This window comes from Hylobates moloch, unplaced genomic scaffold (assembly GCF_009828535.3).
Source record: "Hylobates moloch isolate HMO894 unplaced genomic scaffold, HMol_V3 SCAFFOLD_15, whole genome shotgun sequence".
Lineage (NCBI taxonomy): Eukaryota > Metazoa > Chordata > Mammalia > Primates > Hylobatidae > Hylobates > Hylobates moloch.
In genome coordinates, this window is record NW_026652290.1 from 28,081,201 (window position 1) to 28,101,350 (window position 20,150).

General features: G+C 54.0%; 4 protein-coding genes across 9 annotated transcripts in view; 3 read left to right on the forward strand and 1 right to left on the reverse strand.

Annotated features, from left to right (window-relative positions):
* The first annotated feature begins 559 nt into the window (after positions 1-559).
* VAMP5 (vesicle associated membrane protein 5) lies at positions 560-9,609 on the forward strand. Its single transcript, XM_032178431.2, has 3 exons — positions 560-637; positions 7,923-8,060; positions 9,152-9,609. The coding sequence occupies exons 1-3, from the start codon at positions 635-637 to the stop codon at positions 9,359-9,361; spliced, it is 351 nt and encodes a 116-aa protein (XP_032034322.1). The 5' UTR covers positions 560-634; the 3' UTR covers positions 9,362-9,609.
* A 2,867-nt stretch (positions 9,610-12,476) lies between these two features.
* On the forward strand, positions 12,477-14,417 carry RNF181 (ring finger protein 181). The gene is made up of 5 exons (XM_032178427.2): positions 12,477-12,724; positions 13,358-13,488; positions 13,661-13,770; positions 13,940-14,014; positions 14,281-14,417. The coding sequence occupies exons 1-5, from the start codon at positions 12,639-12,641 to the stop codon at positions 14,338-14,340; spliced, it is 462 nt and encodes a 153-aa protein (XP_032034318.1). The 5' UTR covers positions 12,477-12,638; the 3' UTR covers positions 14,341-14,417.
* A 967-nt stretch (positions 14,418-15,384) lies between these two features.
* On the reverse strand, positions 15,385-19,941 carry TMEM150A (transmembrane protein 150A). 6 transcript variants are annotated; one of them, XM_058428321.1, is made up of 8 exons: positions 19,836-19,941; positions 18,721-18,901; positions 18,273-18,320; positions 17,859-17,945; positions 17,184-17,251; positions 16,727-16,854; positions 16,361-16,538; positions 15,385-16,153 (listed from the first exon to the last, which is right to left on the reverse strand). In XM_058428321.1, the coding sequence occupies exons 2-8, from the start codon at positions 18,783-18,785 to the stop codon at positions 15,912-15,914; spliced, it is 816 nt and encodes a 271-aa protein (XP_058284304.1). In that variant the 5' UTR covers positions 18,786-18,901; positions 19,836-19,941; the 3' UTR covers positions 15,385-15,911. The 6 variants fall into 6 exon arrangements, with proteins under 6 accessions (XP_058284304.1, XP_032034312.1, XP_058284303.1 ...); XM_032178421.2 differs by lacking the exon at positions 19,836-19,941 and adding an exon at positions 19,440-19,534; XM_058428320.1 differs by lacking the exon at positions 19,836-19,941 and adding an exon at positions 19,133-19,274.
* Positions 19,775-20,150, forward strand: part of USP39 (ubiquitin specific peptidase 39) — a 59,257-nt gene continuing 58,881 nt past the window's right edge. Inside the window, exon 1 of the mRNA XM_032178417.2 lies at positions 19,775-19,912. The gene's annotated coding sequence lies outside the window, so the exon portion shown is untranslated. The remainder of the gene's footprint in view (positions 19,913-20,150) is intronic.

Below are 20,150 nucleotides of genomic sequence, written 5' to 3' on the forward strand. Positions count from 1 at the left end.
ACAAAGCTAGTACTTTGCCCATGTGGGGCTGCTTTCTTTTTGAATAGAGGTGAAAGTCACATAACATACAGTTTATTATTTTAAAGTGTACAAATCAGTGACATGTATTCAGAATGTTGTGCAACCACCACTTGTCTTTAGTTTCAAAACTTTTTGGGTGCCTGTTTTTGGTTCTGGGTGAGATGCACTCACCAAGGTGACAAAGACTCTGCCTGGCTTGTTCATGGCGTCTCCAGGACCTAGTGTGGTGCCTGACTGTGGCACTCATGGGGTGTTTGTTGAGTGAATGAATGATGCCTCTTCAGCTAAACTCGACCTAGAAGACTCCAGGGCTCATTCCACTGTGCCCATTCCACAGATCCGGCCCCGAGGTGTGCCCGTTCACCAGGCTGAGGTGTCATCCGAATTCAAGCTCCTGGGGCCCGGGAGGAGGCGACTCTACGGACCTAGGTCGCTATGGCCCACCGCTTTCGATTTGACTTGGTTTCGGTCGCCGCTCGCGGAAGGCGCGCCCCCCGCCCTCGCTCGGCGGCCCGCCCCGCCCCGCCCCTGCGCTTCCTCCGGGGCAGCTGGCGCTGCGGCCGCTCCGCAGGCAGAGAAGCCGGGAGCCGGCGAGGCGTCGGCGGCAGCAGCGATGGTGAGGGCCCGAGCGGGGCCGGCCAGCCCTGCGACGGGCAGAGGGCGAGTGGCGGGGGTGGGAGAGAGGAGTCCAAAGTCCGCGGGCGGGGGCCTCCCCTAGGGCCCACGCGGGTCAGACCTGAGGCGGTGACCACGGCCGGAGCAGGACGGGGCGGACCCTCCACTCCCCGCGCGCCGCCTGGGAGGGAAATGCGTGAGCCCCGTCCTGGCTGCACCGCGCAGAGAGAGCGGGGCTCGGGCTCCCCATTCTCCTGAAGCAAAGCGGTTAAGAGCACCGACTTTGGAGTCGGACTCCGGGCTGGGATCCCAGCTCTGTGACCCGGGACAAGTCACTTAACCTCCCTGAGCCTTCTTTTCCGCACCCGTCAAGTGGGGTCAGTAATACCTGCCTTGTTGGGTCCTTGCGAGGTTAAAGGAGACCCAATGGCAGAGACCCGCCTGGCACTCAGAACCCACTGCTAAGAAGTGGTAGGAAATGTAACGACCTCGTCAACCCTTTCCGCAGCTGTGAGGAGCCAAGCCTGGCTCAGGAGTTGGAAACCTGAGCAGATGGGGGTGGCAGAGGCCATTCCAGCCCCATGGCAGGGTGTTGGAGGGCGAACTCCTCCCCTAGAGAAAGAGAAAGGGAGATGTTTACTCTGAAAGTTCCACCGAAGTTACCAAAGTGTGGCACAGGCCTGACTCCCTGCTAACCTCTACCTAGTGACACATTCGTGAGTTGAGTCATCCCCACTCCTGCTGCAGATCCTGGCCTCTGTCCTCACTTGCCATCACCAAGGCGAAGATGTCAGGAACAGCTGGTGCCAGTTTCTCCCTTTCCCTAGGGCTCCTGGGAAGGTGGACTGGGCAGGAAGTAGGCTTGGTGCTTTTAAGATTTTGCCTTGGAGAAACTGACAGAGGTGTGATGGATATGGCCTGGCTAGGGGTCAATGCCTGGATGGCCTCGTCTCCAGGGAACTTGGAGGCAGGAAGAGGAAGTGGGGCAGGAAGGTAGCACTGAGCTCTGAGGCCAGGCCAGGCCAGGAAGCTGAGGAAGGCTCTGAGAATAGGTCAGAGCCCAGAGCCCACTTAAGGGTGTGCAGGGCAAGGGGTCAGGCAGAGGTAGGGGTGGGCTTCAGCTGGCCCTTAGCTCTTCGGGAGACGTTCCTGAAGTGAAGGCTGAAGGCAGGATAATTTATTGGGGGAGGAGGATACTGGGAAACCTGGGGATTGTCACAGGTACATTTGAGGCAGTCTGTGGAGGAGAGCCTGGGGAGGTCGCTCCTCCACCCATCCATCTCCTAGCCTCTTCCTGTTTCTTCTTTCACTCTTGCCCCTTTAGCTCTTTCCCTTCCTTCCACCTATCCCCTTTCCCTCCCTTTCACTTCCTTTCTTCTTCCTTTCACTTTTCTTTTCTTCTCTATGACTCATTCAACCAACAAGGATTTCTTGGAAATGTCCTTCATGCCAGCATGGTGACAAGTATAGGGGACAGAGCAGGAACAAAGCAGTGATGGGAAAGATGGAAATGGAATGAGTAATTACTTGAATTCGTTAATCTTGTAGATGATCCTCTCTCCAAAGAATGTGTGTGTTGAGCCACGGGCCTCCCTCATATGCACACAAATTAAGTTGGTAGCATCAAAAGGTTTGGTGATTCTTTAGCCAGTCAGCTGAAGTGTCTGACCTCCTTGTACCTGCATCTAATTTAGCACACGGGTTACGAATGTGGTGCCTGGAGTCTGTGTTGGTTCAACTCCCAGATCTTCTACTCACTGGCTCTGTGATCTTGGACAGGTGATTTAACACCTCTGAGCCAAAGTTTCCTATAAAACTGGGAAAAGGCCAGGCGCAGTGGCTCACACCTGTAATCCCAGCACTTTGGGAGGCCAAGGCGGGCAGATCACGAGTTCAAGAGTTCAAGACCACCAGCCTGGCAAACATGGTGAAACCCCATCTCTACTAAAAATATAAAAAAATAGCTGGGTGTGGTGGCACACGCCTGTAGTCCCAACTACTCGGGAGGTTGAGGCAGGAGAATCGCTTGAACCCGGGAGGCGGAGGTTGCAGTGAGCTAAGATCGCACCATTGCACTCCAGCCTGGGTGACAGAGTAAGGCTGTCTCAAAACAAAAACAAACAAACAAACAAAATAACTGGGTTAATAATATGGTCTTCAATGGGTTGTTGGGTGAGGATTAAATGAGACAGAGCAAATGAACAGCAAGCAGCATAGTGCCTACCTCAGAGTATGTGCCCATTGGATCGTGGCTGTTATTCTTGCTCAAGATGTAAAACCTCAAGAGCCTGCAGTGCCAGATGAAAATAAACTAGATGCAGCCGGGCGTGGTGGCTCACGCCTGTAATCCCAGCACTTTGGGAGGCCAAGCCGGGTGGATCATGAGGTCAGGAGTTCGAGACCACCCTGGCTAACACGGTGAAACCCTGTCTCTACTAAAAATACAAAAAATTAGCTGGGCGTGGTGGCAGGTGCCTGTAGTCCCAGCTACTCGGGAGGCTGAGGCAGGAGAATGGTGTGAACCCAGGAGGCAGAGCTTGCAGTGAGTGGAGATCGCGCCACTGCACTCCAGCCTGGGTGACAGAGCGAGACACCGTCTCAAAAAAAAAAGAAAAAAAAAAAAGAAAGAAAATAAACTAGATGCTAGTTACCAAAGGCCCATATAAAGTTCTGAGCTACAGGTTAGAAACAATTATGTGTACTATGTGTACAAGTTTGCCATAGGGAAGAGCTTGCTTGGCTGTGCATTTTGTAAAACGAAGAGGTTTTATTGACCACGTGTATTACACAATTCTTTTTTTTTTTTTTTTTTTTTGAGACAGAATCTTGCTCTGTCGCCCAGGCTGGAGTGCAGTTGCCCTATCTTAGTTCACTGCAACCTCCACCTCTCAGGTTTAAGCGATTCTCCTGCCTCAGCCTCCCGAGTAGCTGGGATTACAGGCGCCTGCCACCACGCCTGGCTAATTTTTGTATTTTTAGTAGAGACAGGGTTTCACCATATTGGCCAGACTGGTCTCGGACTCCTGACCTTGTGATCCACCTGCCTTGGCTTCCCAAAGTGCTGGGATTACAGGCGTGAGCCACCACACCTGGCCATATTGTACAATTCTTGAGATCTGACTGCTAAAAGAAAAAAAAAGAAGCTAGGGAAGTGTGGGCCACATCGATATAATAGCTCTTACTTATTGAGCATTTAGTATGTGCCAGGCGTTGTGCTAAACTTTTGATTTACAATATGTCACATAATCCTTAGCTAACATTATAAGAGAAGTCATTATTATCAGCACTTTACAGAAGAGGAAGTGGAGGTCAGAAAGGTCATATCCTCAGTCTCAGTCACTCAGCTGGAGAGTGGCAGAAGCAGGATTTCAACAGAGGGGTGCAAAGCAGAGCCCTGCTCCTAGTCTCTGAGCTGAGTGCTGATTTAGGGAGCCAATGTTATACCGGTACTTGCGCCCATTCATCTGATGACAGTTAGAACAGAGTTTCTTGGATACTAGACAGGAGATGGAGAGACAAGGAGAGTTAGGATAGGGAGGTTTTTTTTGGTTTTGTTTCTTTGTTTTTTTTTGAGACAGGGTCTCACTCCTTCGCCCAGGCTGGGCGCAATCTTGGCTCACTGCAGCCTCTGCCTCCCAGGTTCAAGCAATTCTCCTGCCTCAGCCTCCCGAGTAGCTGGGACTACGGGCAGGTACCACTTCGCCCGGCTAATTTTTGTATTTCTTGGTAGAGGCGTGATCCGCCCACCTTGGCCTCCCAAAGTCCAGGGATTACAGGCATGAGCCACCGTGCCTGGCCCAGATGGTGTGGTTTTGAGAACTGCGTTTTGATAGGAGGAATCAAAGAGATTGAGCCCAGAAAAACCTGAGAGGTTTGAGTGTCATAGAGGGGATATTCTGTATAGGGGGCAACAGTCTGTCAAGAACATTTCCTGTGTAACTGCCACTCTCTGGCAATTACACAACTGCTCCTCTCTCGCCCTGGCTCAAAATTCCAAGCCCTGCAGGCTTCTGGCCTCAGGTCTCAGAAATGCCTGTCTTACCCTTCTTCCTTTCTCCACACTCTGCTTGTCACCCATCTCCAGCCTGGTGACCATCTCCTCACAGTCTTGCTGATGTACTTCTCCACCCCTCTGGCTGGCCTCTCTGCCATTTTCTTACTTCTATCTGTGCCTGTCTACCACCAATAGAGAAATTATCCTGAAGCACTTCTTCACTGTCACCCTTGGCTCAAAAACCCACACTAGCTCTTAAGTTTTATCAATCGCTTGGAGCCAGTCTTCTGTACCTGACCTTTTCTGCCTTCTGTCCTGCCCCGTCCCTCGCATCCTCTGCCTGGTCCTCACTGTCAGGGTGTATCCCTATCTCTCAGTGCCAGAATGTCCCTGCTCCATGTCATCCTTCAAGGGGTCACCCCCCCCCCCGCCATGGCACCCTCTCTGTGGCAGCTCTGACACTTACTATCTGTATCGCACAGTGTAACTCTTTACTCTTCTCTAATTGTATTACATGTGTCTTTTCCCCAGGGCAAAGTGGTCTGTTTAAGAATAGGCACAGTTAGGCCAGGCATGATGGCTCATGCCTATAATCCCAGCACTTTGGGAAGCTGAGGTGGGAGGACTGCTTGAGCCCAGGAGTTCAAGACCATCCTGGGCAACATAGCAAGACCCCATCTTTAAAAATATAGGCACCATTCATTCAGGAACTGTTTATCACATCTCTGCTGTCTGCAGACATTATGCTGAGTTACAGTGTGGCATAAGGCAGTGTGGCCCTTGTCCTCTTGCTTACCTCCTTCCAGGGTCCCTGGAGCTTTATTTCTCACAGTGCTAGCAGAGACCTGTGTATATAGTCAGTGTCCTTTTTCCTCTGGTTGAGTGGGGGCCAAGGAGGGCCTGAGACTTGAGTCTAAGGCCTCTGTGTTCCCTGGAGCGAATGTGTTCTTTTAGGCGTGGGTCCATCTTGGCTCCAGGCAGCCCTGGCTTCGCATTGAGGGAGACTGGTCCAGATTACAGCTGGAAGCACAGCCAGCTCTTTGGAGAATGTGACCCAAATATCACCTCTTGTTGAAGAATAAGGTAACAACAGCTGTAGCATTTAGAATAGAAAATAAAAAGATAATATCCAGCATTTTCCCAGTCTCTAGCAGTGACTCTTATTTTCGAGTCTTTATCCATTCTCAAGTTTTTGCCTTGGACTATTTAATTTTGTTTTTTGTTTTGTTTTGTTTTGTTTGCTGAGACGGAGTCTTGCTCTGTTGCCCAGGCTGGAGTGCAGTGGTGTGATCTCGGCTCACTGCAACCTCCGCCACCCAGGTTCAAGTGATTCTCCCACCTCAGCCTCCCAAGTAGCTGGGATTACAGGCATGCACCACCATGCCTGGCTAATTTTTATATTTTTAGTAGAGACAGGGTTTCACCGTGTTGGCCAGGCTGGTCTCGAACCCCTGGCCTCAAGTGATCTGCCTGCCTCGGGCTCCCAAAGTGCTGGGATTACAGGTGTGAGCCACTGTGCCCAGCCTGCCTTGGAGTATTTGAATGTGGGGAAGTTCAAAGGATTGAATGATGGAGGCTTGTTGAATGCTATAGTAGTAATAATAGTGATGATGGTTGACTCAAGAAAAGGTGAGAGTGCAGTTTCCCTGCTCTCTTCGTTGTTCCTCTGTGTTTCCTGCTTAATGCTTCCTCCAGCCTGTGAGCGCACCCTCCCCTACAGTGGTTTGCCTGACCTCTCTTGAAGCAGGTTGCTTTTCTAGCTCATGGGTAAATATTGACCTATTTGGGTTTCAAATGCCTGCCCCTTGAAACTCATGCAGGGCTAGAAAAACATGCTGGGAGAACATCTCTTGAGAATAAGAATTGCTTTTGGTTAGGCTGTATCGTAACTGGCCCACTCACTGAGTCCTTGCTTGCAATGGTCAGCACTGTGCTGGCCTCCCGGTGGGATGGTGGTGGACAAAGGCAGGGCACTGCTCCCTGCCCTCCCTCTGGGAGTCTGTGGTCCAGCTGGGGAGATAGGACTCATGCACTGGGAATTCTTGGAGGCTGTGTACCAAGCAGCTGCAAGGATCCTGAAGGAGGATTCTTGGCTGAGTGGGAGATGGCCCTCTGTGACTACCAGATCTCTTCTAACACTTAAGTTTTCTGCTTTTAAGTGGAATTCAGTCAAGTGCCAAAATGTCTATTGTAGACAATGGGTGACGTGGGCTGGCAGGAAAAGAAGCTTGCCCTTCTTGTAAGGAGGGGAAGGGAGCAGGGATGGGCTGTGGGGAACTGGGCTAAGAGGAAGGAGTTTCTGTGGTTTGCTAATCCACTGGTATTCATCTCCCTGAAATGTCCCTGCTCCTAGGCTTCTGGCTTATACCAGGGCCTCCTGCCTGGGGTCTCTCTCTGTTACGTGCACCCAAAGCCCAGTGCCTTTCTTGCACATGACCCAGACTTTCTCTCTCCCCTGCCATTTCAACCTTCCCCAGCTTGGATCCAAGTCCTCCCTTCCCAGTCCTCTGAAATGAGCTGGTGTTTTCTGTTAGGCAAAGCTGCCGCCCAGGCTGGGAAATCCAAGAGTTGGTCTCATCTCTGTAAGTTGGACCCCAGCGAGGACCCCAGCTGAGTGGAAGGCTGGAGGCCAGAGGCCAGTACCACTGAGGTTCCCAGGCAGAGAGGGAAGTTGGGGGAGTGATATAGGGAGCAGGATCAGGCCAAGAGGCAGAACTGGCCTGACCAGTCAGAGGCCCAAGAAGGGAGATCTGAGCTTCTCAGTTTGGGGATAGAGGGGTTAGGCAGAGACTATGATGTGTGCTGCTTCAAAATTACCTTTCTAGCCTGTAGGGTAGGTCTCCTCCCTGTGTGTTCCAGCCAGGTAGCTTGGTTACCCATTCTTTGCTGCCTTCTTAGGCCAGTGGGAAGCCTTAGGGCAGCTGTGCATTGATTGGGTAGAGGCCATTCTGGAGCAGGTGAGAAAAGAATCAGCTTTGTGGGAGGGTGGGGTCCTGGGAAGATCCCACCTTGGGACAGCTTAGAGGAAGCTGAGCTGCTGGAAGCCAGGGCTTAGCTAGGTCCTAGGCCCTGCCCTGATGTGCAAGGGGAGGAGCCTGTGAGACCTAAGGTGTGCCGCACTCACCCTGAAGGCCAGACCTTCACTCTGCACACATCATACCCTTACACGGAGGATGCTGTTACTCTCATGCTGTACCCACCTACAGGGGGAGAAGGAGGCTTCTAGATCTCAGGGGCAGATGAGGGCCAGGTGGGGGCCTCATGCAGCCCTGACCTCGGGCTTGGTGTCCAGGCAGGAAAAGAGTTGGAGCGGTGCCAGCAGCAGGCGAACGAAGTGACAGAAATTATGCGTAACAACTTCGGCAAGGTCCTGGAGCGTGGTGTGAAGCTGGCCGAACTGGAGCAGCGTTCAGACCAACTGCTGGATATGGTGTGAGGCCTGGGGGAGCATGGAGGGGAGGGGAGGGGATTGGGAAAGTCTCTCTTGGGCTGTATTCAGGATCTCCAGGTCCTTGGTGGGGCTGAGGCTTTCTTGAGGGCCAGCGTGGGGCCTCTGGGTTTCCTCAGGCACCCATAGCTTAGACATGCAACAGATAGACCCCACAAGATAAGAAGGCCTTGGTTTGAAGCTGTGGACCTTCCTAAAGGTAGAAGACTGGTATTGTTTTTTGTTTCTTTTTTACTTTGAGACAGAGTTTCACTCTGTCGCCCAGGCTAGTACAGTGGCACAATCATATTTGCTGCAGCCTCTACCTCCCAGGCTCAAGTGATCCTCCTGCCTCAGCCTCCTGAGGAGCTAGGACTATAAGCATGCACCACCATGCCTGTCTAATTTTTTATTTTTTGTAGAGATGAGGTCTCACCATGTTGCCCAGGCTGGTCTTGAACTCCTAGATCTAAGAGATCCTCTCACCTTGGCTTCCCAACGTGCTGGGATTACAGGCATGAGCCACTGTGTCCAGCCTGAGTACTGGCATTGTTAACTGAGGGTGGGCTGAAAGTCAAGGGCCACACCGGTGTTTGAGATGAGTCAGGCTGGGAGGGTTCCACGGCAGGTGGTATAGAAAGAGAGCAGACAAGGCCGGGCGCGGTAGCTCACGCCTGTAATCCCAACACCTTGGGAGGCCGAGGCAGGCAGATCACAAGGTCAGGAGTTTGAGACCACCCTAGCCAGTATGGTGAAACCCTGCCTCAACTAAAAATACAAAAATTAGCCAGGCGCAGTGGTGTGCGCCTGTAGTCCCAGCTACTAGGGAGGCTGAGACAGGAGAATTGCTTGAACCCGGGAGGCGGAGGTTGCAGTGAGCTGAGATTGTGCCACTGTACTCCAGCCTGGGTGACAGGGAGAGACTCCTTCTCAAAAAAAAAAAAAAAAAAAAAAAACCACCAAGAAAGAAAGTAGACAAGATGGGGAGGATGCAGGAGGAGACTAAGCCTTACTGAGATGGGGTTGGGAGGAGCTGGCTCCCAGGCCAAGGGGGTGCCAGCTAACTCCCACTTTGTGTGTGGGGGTATCCGCAGAGCTCAACCTTCACCAAGACTACAAAGAACCTGGCCCAGAAGAAGCGCCGGGAGAACATCCGTTACCGGATCTGCGTGGGGCTGGTGGTGGTCGGTGGCCTGCTCATCATCCTGATTGTGCTGCTGGTCGTTTTTCTCCCTCAGAGAAGTGACAGCAGTAGTGCCCCACGGACCCAGGATGCAGGCACTGCCTCAGGGCCTGGGGACTGACCCAGCTGGTCCTGAAGGAGAAGCCAAATGGCTGCACTGGCCGATTCTGGTCTTCAGAGGACCTTGGTGTTTGCTCTCCCTTGACCCACCCCAGTGAGTGCCAAAGGGCAGCCCCAACATGTGCACCCCTGCATTTCCTGTCATGCCACAGACTGGCCCTTGAGGGCAGCCTGCTGTACTGGCCATGCTGGACCAGCCCCACCTGGAGCTCAGTAAAAGCTGCTTTTGATTAAAAGCTGGTATCTGTGTGTGAAGGTCCCCAGGTTGGTTAATCCCATCTGTCTCTACCCCTAGGGCTGCTTAAAAAGCCCATCACCCAAAGGACTCTACCCCTGGAAGATGGCTCCTTCCTCTCCCTTCCCTACTTGATCCAACCCTACATAGACAGGGAGTGTGGATGCAAGAACACAATGGCCCCCAAACCAGACCCTTGAACCAGTCCTCCCCATCTGAGCCTGCTTCTCTGAGAATGAAATCTATTATTTTTCTGTCATCTTGGGGATGCTTAGAGGACCAATGAGACTGTAGATGGGATGACAAAGAAGAAAGCACTTCACCAATTTTTTTGGTTTTTTTTTGAGACGGAGTCTTGCTCTGTCCCCCAGGCTGGAGTGTAGTGGCGCGATCTCGGCTCACTGCAAGCTCCGCCTCCCGGGTTCACGCCATTCTCCTGCCTCAGCGTCCCGAGTAGCTGGGACTACAGGCGCCCACCAACATGCCCGGCTAATTTTTTGTATTTTTAGTAGAGACGGGGTTTCACCGTGTTAGCCAGGATGGTCTCGATCTCCTGACCTCGTGATCTGCCCGCCTCGGCCTCCCAAAGTGCTGGGATGACAGGCGTGAGCCACTGCGCCTTTTTTTTTTTTTTTTTGAGACAGAGTTTTTGCTCTATTGCCCAGGCTGGAGTGCAATGGCACGATCTCAGCTCACTGCAACCTCCACCTCCTGGGTTCAAGCAATTCTCCTGCCTCAGCCTCCCAAGTAGCTGGGATTACAGGTGCCCACCATCACACCTGGCTAATTTTTGTATTCTTTTTTTTTTTTTTTTTGAGACGGGAGTCTCGCTCTGTCGCCCAGGCTGGAGTGCAGTGGCGCGATCTCGGCTCACTGCAAGCTCCGCCTCCCGGGTTCACGCCATTCTCCTGCCTCAGCCTCCCAAGTAGCTGGGACTACAGGCAGCTGCCACTATGCCCGGCTAATTTTTTGTATTTTTTTTAGTAGAGACAGGGTTTCACCGTGTTAGCCAGGATGGTCTCGATCTCCTGACCTCGTGATTCGCCCGCCTCGGCATCCCAAAGTGCTGGGATTACAGGCGTGAGCCACCGCGCCCGGCTAATTTTTGTATTTTTAGTAGAGACAAGGTTTCACCATGTTGGCCAAGCTGGTCTTGAACTCTTCACCTCAGGTGATCCACCCGCCTCGGCCTTCCAAAGTGCTAGGATTGCAGGCGTGAGCCACCGCGCCTGGCCCAAAAATTTTTTCATAAGGCTATCACCTTCAGATAAATGGTTTCCCCTCTGAACACTTCCCACTCCTCAATTTCTCTTTCCACATTGTATCTACCTCAAGCTTTACGTCAGACTGCAGATGGGGGAAGTGACAGCAAGAGATGGGGACCTTAAAGCGCTCCTTGGTATTCCCATCTCCCTCCCTCCCTTCCTTCCTTTTTCGAGGGGGTCTCTCCTATGTCTTCCCTCCCTCCCTCTTTCGACGGGGTCTATGTTGCCGATGCTGGTCTCGAACTCCTGGGCTCAAGCAATTCTCTTGCCTTTAGTGCTGGGATTGCAGGCGTGAGCCACCATGCCCAGCCTGAATTCAGGCTTTTCAAAGCTACAGGGCCATATAGGGCCAGGCAGGCAGTGCCTTCAGGGCCATAGCAAAGATCACTGGAAGAAGCATGGAGGAAGCATGCCCAAAGATCACATGGGCAAAGGCATGGAAGAAGGAAATAAAGCCACACCAAGACTGTGGCAACAGGGCAGCCTCTGCCTAGGCTACTTATCTGCAGCTCAAACTCAAGTGTGAGTGGCAAGGGGAATTCAGGGTCAAGTGTGTAAAATAAGCAGTTCCTTGCTGGGTAAAGTGAGGGCTACTGACAGAAACCAGAATAAGCCTGAGTTGTGTGGAGCTTTACCCCTTACAGAGCGCGTTAGTTTCACTGAGCGCATTAGCATCTTCCTCTCTTGGCAAAGATGGAGGAAAGCACTTGGCCCTGCAGCTGGTCTGCAACACCACTTACAGACTGCAAATTTGGGCAAGCCACTTCTGAGGTAAAAAGGGCATAATGACGCTTAGCTCCTGGGTCTATTGAGGGGATGATCGAGCGTGTAAAACATCCATCAGACTAACAGTTCTAGATGCTAAATAGTACCTATCATCCAAATCATTGAGTGCAGCGGTTCTTAAACCTGCTTCACCTGCAGAATTTATACAAGTGCCATTGCCCAGGCCACACCACAGATCAGTTAAATCAGAATCTTCGAAGGTATCAGACACGGGTGTTTCTAAAGCTCCTCCGCGCCCATTCTCTCCTCTGGGAATTCATGTGTAACCTGGAATGAAAAGGTCTTAGTACAAGCCACCAGTTTTACAGAAGCTAGGGATGGCAACGGGCTGAAGGTAACAGTCCCATGAGCTGGTTGAGGCCCCAGGTTCTCCCGCAGAGAGATCTCTCTCTCTCAGTTGGGGAGGCTTGCCCCACCCTTTATTATTATGCCTAACACATAAGAAATGCGCAGGAATTTTTTTTTCGGGGTTGGGGAGCAATCAAACGCAAACTCCTGAACCAACTAGAGCGCCGCGGGGCAGACGTGTCCGGCGGGGATCCGGACAGCGCATCCGGAAGCGCCATGGCCCAACGCTCGCAGGAACCTGAACCCCTGGGCCAGCGCCGCCTTTTCTCGCAGAGGCCTCTAGCATCTGTACTGTCGAAGCCCTCTGAGCTTCAGGGCAGATTGAAGAGCCTTACACACCAGACACTTGGACACGACCGCGCCAGAAATCCACGGAAATTGTCTTGGCTCCGATTCCAAAACAAACGTTTCCTCACCAGCCCGATCTCCATCATTGGCGTTAGTCTCTGGTCACCTGACTTGTTCAAGCCAATGAGAGGGGGCCGAATTAGTACTTCCGCTTTCCGTGCTGTTTAACGAGCCACTGTGCCCGTCCCTCGGATACTCTGATTGGCCAGCCTCTCTCAGCTCGTCAGTTTATTGGCCAGCGCCGCTAGGCCGCTATCGAGCAGGGTCCGAGGGCTGTCTCAGAAGGCTGGACAGACATGGCGTCCTATTTCGATGAACACGACTGCGAGCCGTCGGACCCTGAGCAGGAGACGCGAACCAACATGCTGCTGGAGCTCGCAAGGTGGGTGCGCGGGGCTTGGGGATAGGGTTCAACCAGCAGGTTTCTGGGCTGAGGCGGGCTGGAGAAGGCGGATTACCAGGGGCAGCGGATTCTGGGGAGGACAGATGAGTAATCTGGGGTGGCGAGACTGAGGGGTGTGGGGATGAGCATCTCGATAATTTGGGCCGTCCGTTGGGCTGGCCTGGGCAAGGGGATTGCGGGAAAGATTGGAGCTGGAGAGTGGTGGGCGTGGGGGCGGAAGGACAGCGGGCTCTGGGAGGTCCCAGAGAAGGTGAGGCATGGGGGCGGGGTTGAGGCCGTGTGCTGTGAGTGGGTATATTCATCAGTAACAGCAGGCACTGCTGACTTGGAATCTGGCTCTACCAGGTTATTTATTCAGCGTGGCCTGAGTAACTTCTCTGAGTCTGTTGCCTCATGTGTAAAATGGGAATAAACACTTTACGTGCTGGGGCGGTCTGATAGCAGTTGTAAACTATTTCCCATCGTGCTTTTTATCTAGTGAGCATCTACTAACTACTAAGGGTAGCTATTATTCTACTAGCTGGGCAGCGTGTTTATTAATGTCCAGTGGATTGTGGGGGCAAAGAAAAAGCATAGTTTTCCTTTGTTCTGACTTTACATCCTCTTCCCCAGGTCGCTTTTCAATAGGATGGACTTTGAAGACTTGGGGTTGGTAGTAGATTGGGACCACCACCTGCCTCCACCAGCTGCCAAGACTGTGGTTGAGAACCTCCCCAGGACAGTCATCAGAGGCTCTCAGGCTGGTGAGGACACTAATTCTTTCTGCTATTTGGGCCAGACCCACCCCTTCCCCAAGCCAGACTGTGGTCTGGTCCTTCGGTTTGCCAGGTCGGGTGGGGACAAGTGTCCTTCAGGAGTGGGAGCTTGGGAGGCAGAGCCTGTAGCAGCTCTCCTGATCAGCACTCCTTCCTAAAGAGCTCAAGTGCCCCGTGTGTCTTTTGGAATTTGAGGAGGAGGAGACTGCCATTGAGATGCCTTGCCATCACCTTTTCCATTCCAGCTGCATTCTGCCCTGGCTAAGCAAGGTACTGCTTCTCTTCCAGCTCTCACCCTGCCCTGGGCCCAGTACTCAAGCTTCTTTCTGTTCATGGACTGCTGGGGGATGGAAGAAGAGTGGCAGTTGGGAGCAGGGGAGGGTGGTTATCAGCTTATGAAGATCAGACCAAGGCTGGAACACTACTCTACTTTTCTCAGACAAATTCCTGTCCCTTGTGCCGCCATGAGCTGCCCACTGATGACGACACTTACGAGGAGCATAGACGAGATAAGGTAGGGGCTGATGGTTAAGTGGAGGCATCATAATGGGCTCCCTCAGTCCTGTCCCCGCTGCCATCACTTCCCACCTCAGCAAGACTGGGTAGGCCTCAGAATCCCTGGCTCTGGCTGTCTTCTTAGTGACTTTGATTTGCAGTAAGAGCCTCAGCAATGCAGACGCCAGAGGCCTGAAAACAGAGCCAGCCCCATAATAGCTGCCCATCCCCTCACCCATAGGCCTTCAGTTTTGGCCCCTGCCCAGAGTGCCTTCTTTCCTTCAGGCTCGAAAACAGCAGCAGCAACACCGACTGGAGAACCTCCATGGAGCCATGTACACGTGAGGAGGTTGGGGCTGAGTGCTGGCCCTTTGCGTCTTCCTTATTAACCTTGAATCCTCATTAAAGGTTTCTTTACCCACCCTGAGGCTGTATTGATCACAGACCTGGCCAGGGGCTCTGCATCCTCCATCAGGTCTCTACTTCTGTTGGGGAAGGTGATCCTAAACTGCAGAAGGCACCAGGTTGCGGTTTTCCTCCCTGCTGGCCCATCTGGACTCATGGCAGTGGTAAAGAACTGGACTACTGCATCAGCCAGGGCTTGGGCCTATGTGTTCATGGTTGGAAGGCAAAATGTGTCAGGGTCTGGTACCCAGTTAATCACTTAAAGCTGATAAACTAGGCTGGGTGCAGTGGCTCACGCCTGTAATGCCAGCAGTTTGGGAGGCCAAGACAGGTGGATCACGAGGTCAGGAGTTCAAGACCATCCTCACCAACATGGTGAAATCCGTTTCTACTAAAAATACAAAAATTAGCTGGGCGTGGTGGCACGCACCTGTAATCCCAGCTACTTGGGTGGCTGAGGCAGGAGAATTGCTTGAACCCAGGAGGCAGAAGTTGCAGTGAGCTGAGATCATGCCATTGCACTCTAGCCTGGGCAATAAGAGCAAAACTCCGTCTCAAAAAAAAAAAAAAAAAAAAAAAACTGATAAACTAGCCTGTACCCTCCTCCCACTGCAATGTCTAGTTAACTTTGTAATCCCACAGGTTTTCTTTCGCTCCACTGCGAAAGCCACTTTTAATATTTTAAAGTTGCTCTCTGTACCACCCCCACCTTCCCCCCATGCCTCATAAGGAATCAAAGTTCAAACCAGACTCTGAGTGGGGGATGGGTGAGATTATCAGACCAAGTCAGTTCTTTAGATTGCTTAGAGGCCCAGAAGGGTTTCAAGCCGTTTGAAGGGGTATTTGGGTGGCACCTGGCATCCTTTGTTTCTGGCAACAGATTGCACTCAGCACTCCTGGGGGGCAAGGGCTTCCTCCCATCCTTGGCTTATGGAAAGCCATCCCAGATCAGGCCCCCCAACTCTCCAGAACAGGCTACAAACATGCAAATTAGAATTCTTTTAATATAAAAAAAGTACTAAAATACCCACGTGGTTCTGCTGTGTTATTTGCCCTAAAGGAAGTGAGGGGCAGAGTGAAGAATCCCAGTGCAGCTCAGTGGGCCCAGAAATGGGCCTTTCCGTAGGCTAAGGCGTGCCCACTCCACCTCCACCAGACTTCTATCCCCTCTGCTGTTCCCAGCCCCCAATTCCTGCAGCAGGAAACCCCAGTGGTCTGGCTTTGGCACTGGGAGTAGAAGGCACCTGAGGGCTGGCTGGGTGAGTGAGGACAGGTGACCTTTAAAAACAAAACGACACCGTGGGGTGGGGAAGCAGGTCATGCAGCTGTGGCAGCTAGCAGGGCCCACTCCTCTATGGCACAGGTGGGCATGGGATGGCCACTTCTCCAGAAGTGAGGAAGCCCAGATCCCAACAGAATACTTTCTCAAAATTGTTTTTGGTACAAAATAAATGGAAAGAAGATATGGGGTGGGGTGCTGCAGAGGCCGGGCCAGCCATCCTCCCCAGACCTTAGATCATAGCGATGCTCTCGGGGGCACAGTTGAGGTGAGTGGAGGTGCTGCTGCTCCCGGAGGACTTGCAGGCCCGGCCAGGGGTAGGCTGCAGTGCAGCCACCAGTGTGTCTGAGGAGACTGCCCCAAACTCATAGCTGAAGGTGCCATAGAAAATGAGGATATCAATGACACACACCCACTCACACAGGGCTGCCCCATGTTGCAGCTGAGAACTCTCATGGACAAAGAAGACTCCACCTAAAATGAGGCTAAGGAAATGTTCAGTAGGACATATGGAAACCTGGCAACACCCCTTCTGCAGTCTCAGGCCTCACCTCTCCAAAGGGAGAGGTGTTAGTCCTCTCCCCCACATGGCAGTGTTAGGCCTCCACCCCCCATCCTCTTGGGAGGGAGAAAGGTTGAGCTAGAGGATGAGTTCCTGGCTGCCCCGTCCTGAAAGGATACTGAGGACCAGAGTGATAAAGGCGATGACAGCCAGCACACTTCGCAGATAGGCCACGGCCAGGTCCAGTGGGGCAGTGGCCCCTTGGTAGGAGAGAGCACAGTGCAGGCAAACAAAGAGCAGCCCCGCAGGGAAGGCCACGCCAGCTCCAACGTAGTGCAGAGACCTGGCATGATCCACCTGGGCCCAGAGAAGGGCCAGTTGGTGATGTGGCCATGGCCCCACCTCTCCACCCCTCCTTCAGTGAATCTCCTCTCTCCCTCTTCCTTCCTCTCCCTCCTTCCAGCCCCAACTTTGAGGTGCCACACTGCAGGCAGCCAGGCCTTGTTAGGTAAAGTTCAAGGATTGTGGGGGAGACGGGGAAGCACCTGAAAGTTGCCGACCACCAAGAGGCCCGCGGCGTTGGTGCAGCCTGTGATGAGTGCCGTGGTGTTAACCCAAGAGTGCCGACTCTGCTCCAGGAGCTGCCCGTAGCGCAGGAGGCAGATCAGGGCCACTGGGGGAGGAGAGCACAGTTGACGCCTTCCTCCAGCCCTGGCCCTGCCCAGTGAGCTTGTCAGCTTCCCCCAGACGCTGTGGTGCTCCTGCCCCTTCTGAGGGGCAGAAGGGAACAGACAAGCAGGTGGTAAACTAGGTTTCCTCAGGCTCCAGCCAGCAGGGTGGCTGTGTGGGAGTCAGCTTTTGGCCTTCAAGGAAGGGGAGAGAAGTTGCCTCTTGCCTTAGCCCTTGGTGGGGAGGGCTGCACAGAAGAAGGGCTTCCTGGGCCTTTCTGTGTGGGGAGCACTGGGCTGGGCACGCAGGGTCAGGGCTAAGGGTACAACTCACCCATGAAAGCACCCATGTTGCCAATGAGGCTGAAGAGGCAGCTTTCTGGGGGATAGGAGCCGCACTTGCTGCGAGGAGGGGGAAGGACAGAGTAAGATGGGGGCAGGAGGCCCGGGGGGCCCCCATTCTGGCTCACTGGCTCTCCCCTGCTTTACCTGCACCTGCTCCTTGGCAGGCAGGCCACTGATTTATGTGAAGATCCAGGGTCCCTCATGAACAACTGGTTCCAGGCTGGGCCCCCAAAGCAGAGCTCATGTGCGTGAGAGAGAAGGGAGTGCCCAGGAGTGTTCGGGCAACCTGACACTCTTTGCTGAGCCCTGCGGCTGGTTTGGCTATCCTTGAGCCAGAACACAGGCTGGGCAATCTGAGGGCTCCAGCTTAAATCCAGGTGCCTCCACTTATTAGCTGTGTGACCTGGATGAGTAAGACTGAGCCTGTTTCCTCACCTATAAAATGGTGAAAACAATAGCTGCCTCACTCCTGGGAGGATGAAAAGAGACAATGCATATAAAGCACTCAGCAGAGTGCCTGCCCCATAGTAACTGGCAAGTAGTGTTGTTATTAAGTGGCTCTTAGGATACTTATTATTCCTGAGACCCAAGGACAGCTCTTTGCTTGAGGGGCTGTCTGGGAGGCCCTTAGATCTCCCTGACCTGCCCAATGTCCAGGCCTTACCTGATGAGGGGGACATCATCCAGGGTGCAGCAGGTCTTGGGGCCCCCTTGCTCAGCAGGGTCAGGAGGGCAGGACTCGTTGTAGGACCTGGCAGGCAGGACAGGGAGTAGACTGGGGGAAGGGACTACCCCCAGGCCCTTGGCCTATGGCCTCAGGCCTCAGAGAGGGCTCTCTCCCAGACCTCCCCAACAAGGACAGAAGATCCCACTCCCCAGTGCCCGCCTGAAGCAGTAACCAAAGGGGCAAAGGGATGGTGGGAAGTGGGTAGGTGGCATGAAGCCATGCCTGGGGACCAATTTCAGAGAAGAGGAGTGAGGCTCAGGGTTGCAGTCTGGCTGGTGGTAGCCTCAGGCCCAAGAGGGGACAGAGATGAAGGAAGCTTTAGAGCAAGGTTATCTGCAGAGTCCTTCATACCAGTTCTCCACGGGGCATACATGGTGGTTCATCACAGCCATGGCATACCTGTGGGAACAGAACTGTCACCCTGGCAGCCTTCCCGAGCCCCACTCAACCCATCCCACGACCCTTCTCTTCAATCTTGATTTCTGGCCCCATTCAGCCTCATTATTGTTGCTGGGGACTCAAGTTGAGGTCCCTGAGGCGTGATGCCACACCAGCACCTGCAGCATGTCCCCCAGCTAGAGGCCCTCTGGAAATTGCTCTGGCTAGAAGTATATTTGTCAGGGCCACCCTGCTGGACAGCAGTGGTGCCAGGTTGTCCCAAGGGGCTGCGTGCCCAGGCACCAAGCCAGGCTTTTGAGACAGCCAGAGTGACCCTGGGTACCACCCTTGCTATGACAGGACAAGGGACTTTGTGTGCGTCATCAAGCTCCTGTTGCCCCCCGCACCCCCCTTTACTCACACAGTCCATATGCCAGTGATGGAGAACGCTGACAGGCTGACAGGCAGGAGGATCCAGGCGGTCATGAGGGAGGGGAGCCAGGGTGGTGGTGGTGTGGGGGGGAGGACAAGAGGTAGATGGGGAAGTGGGGGCGGACCAGCTACCTTGAGATGTTTCTGCCACAACCATCAGCTGCCCTGGCCTGGTGGAGAGAGATCAAAGTCCAGGAGTGGGTAACTGGCCGGGAAGGGGGAGGGGAAGGGGGTCAACAGCTTATCCAGCGCTCCCGTTGGGTCTCTGTGCGTCCAAAGTTTGGGCTGAGCCCACGGCAGAACATGGACACCCTCTGGCACTGGGGGCCTCCGCGGTCAACCCAAATGCCACCGGCGTGCTGAGAGACGCAGGCGGACCGTAACATCTGGAAGGGAGTTACCCTCCTTCTGAGGGACCAGGGCTGGGAGAAGGGCTGGACAACCGAAGAGGCCACGCCAAGGAGAGGCTAGGTGCCGGCCCAGTGGAGCGGTGGCGAGTCGGCGGCGCGCAGGCAACCACCTGACCATCGGCGCCCTGGGCGAGGGGCGGGTTCAAGCGGAAAGCCCAGCCCGGCCCCCGCTCGCCTGGGCGCGGGGACCCCGGCTGGGGCCGGAGCCTGCGGCCGGCGACCCCCGCAGGACTCGGGACGCGAGACTCCCCAGGTGATTCCTGGAAGCCAGGAGGAAGGGAAGGAGCCCAGTACGCACCTCCCAGGAGCGCCCCGCCGCCGCCGCACCCTGCTCGGCCCCCTCGTGGCGCCGACTCTAGCTGCGGCCCTCGGAGCAGCCCTGAAAGGTTTAAAGGGCCGAGCGGCCCCGCCCCTGGCGGCCCCAGGCCTCGCCGCGCCGCCCGCCGGGACGTGGAGTCCGCGCAGCCCCGGCCTCGGTGCCCGCGCCCTGCCCGAGACTACAACTCCCGAGCCCCCGCGCCCGCGTCACGGGGGAAACGTGGGCGGTGTCCCAACTTCGGAGGACCTGGGCGCGGAGGGCTGTGGCGTGAAGACCGCTCTAAAACCGAGATGCCTAGAGGTTCCGTTTAACCGGTTCCTACGAGGGAAGCGTCAGCAGGTGGGGATCTCGGGGCAGCCTGCATTCCAGCTCTACCTGGGATTGTCGCCGTGCACATGGCTGGAGGAGCGTCTCTCCGCCGCCGCACATTTTGCAGCCTGCACTGGCCAACGGTGAGTCCTCTAGGAAGCTCTCTCAACGTGGCGCCCTATGCCTGCCTCTGGCCAGGGCTGCGGTGAGTCCAGAGAGGCAGACACAAAGCCTTGGCTGTTTCTTAAGAAATCCAAGCGCCTGGGATTTGGCTTATGGTTTCTGTGGCTCAGCAAACTCCGGAGGAGGGCTGCTTTCATTAGATACTTTTTGCTTTCCTGCATACAAGTACACAATGTACTAGCCAGAAATCAGTGTCCA

Coding starts and splice junctions, on each gene's coding strand:
- VAMP5 (XM_032178431.2), top strand. Junction 8,061..9,151: donor CAGACCAACTGCTGGATATG/GTGTGAGGCCTG, acceptor GGGTATCCGCAG/AGCTCAACCTTCACCAAGAC.
- RNF181 (XM_032178427.2), top strand. CDS start 12,639: ATGGCGTCCTATTTCGATGAACACGACTGCGAGCCGTCGGACCCTGAG. Junction 12,725..13,357: donor ATGCTGCTGGAGCTCGCAAG/GTGGGTGCGCGG, acceptor CCTCTTCCCCAG/GTCGCTTTTCAATAGGATGG. Junction 14,015..14,280: donor AGGAGCATAGACGAGATAAG/GTAGGGGCTGAT, acceptor TCTTTCCTTCAG/GCTCGAAAACAGCAGCAGCA.
- TMEM150A (XM_058428321.1), bottom strand. CDS start 18,785: ATGACCGCCTGGATCCTCCTGCCTGTCAGCCTGTCAGCGTTCTCCATC. Junction 18,321..18,720: donor ATCACTGGCATATGGACTGT/GTGAGTAAAGGG, acceptor CTGTTCCCACAG/GTATGCCATGGCTGTGATGA. Junction 16,154..16,360: donor CTTTATCACTCTGGTCCTCA/GTATCCTTTCAG, acceptor GCCTCATTTTAG/GTGGAGTCTTCTTTGTCCAT.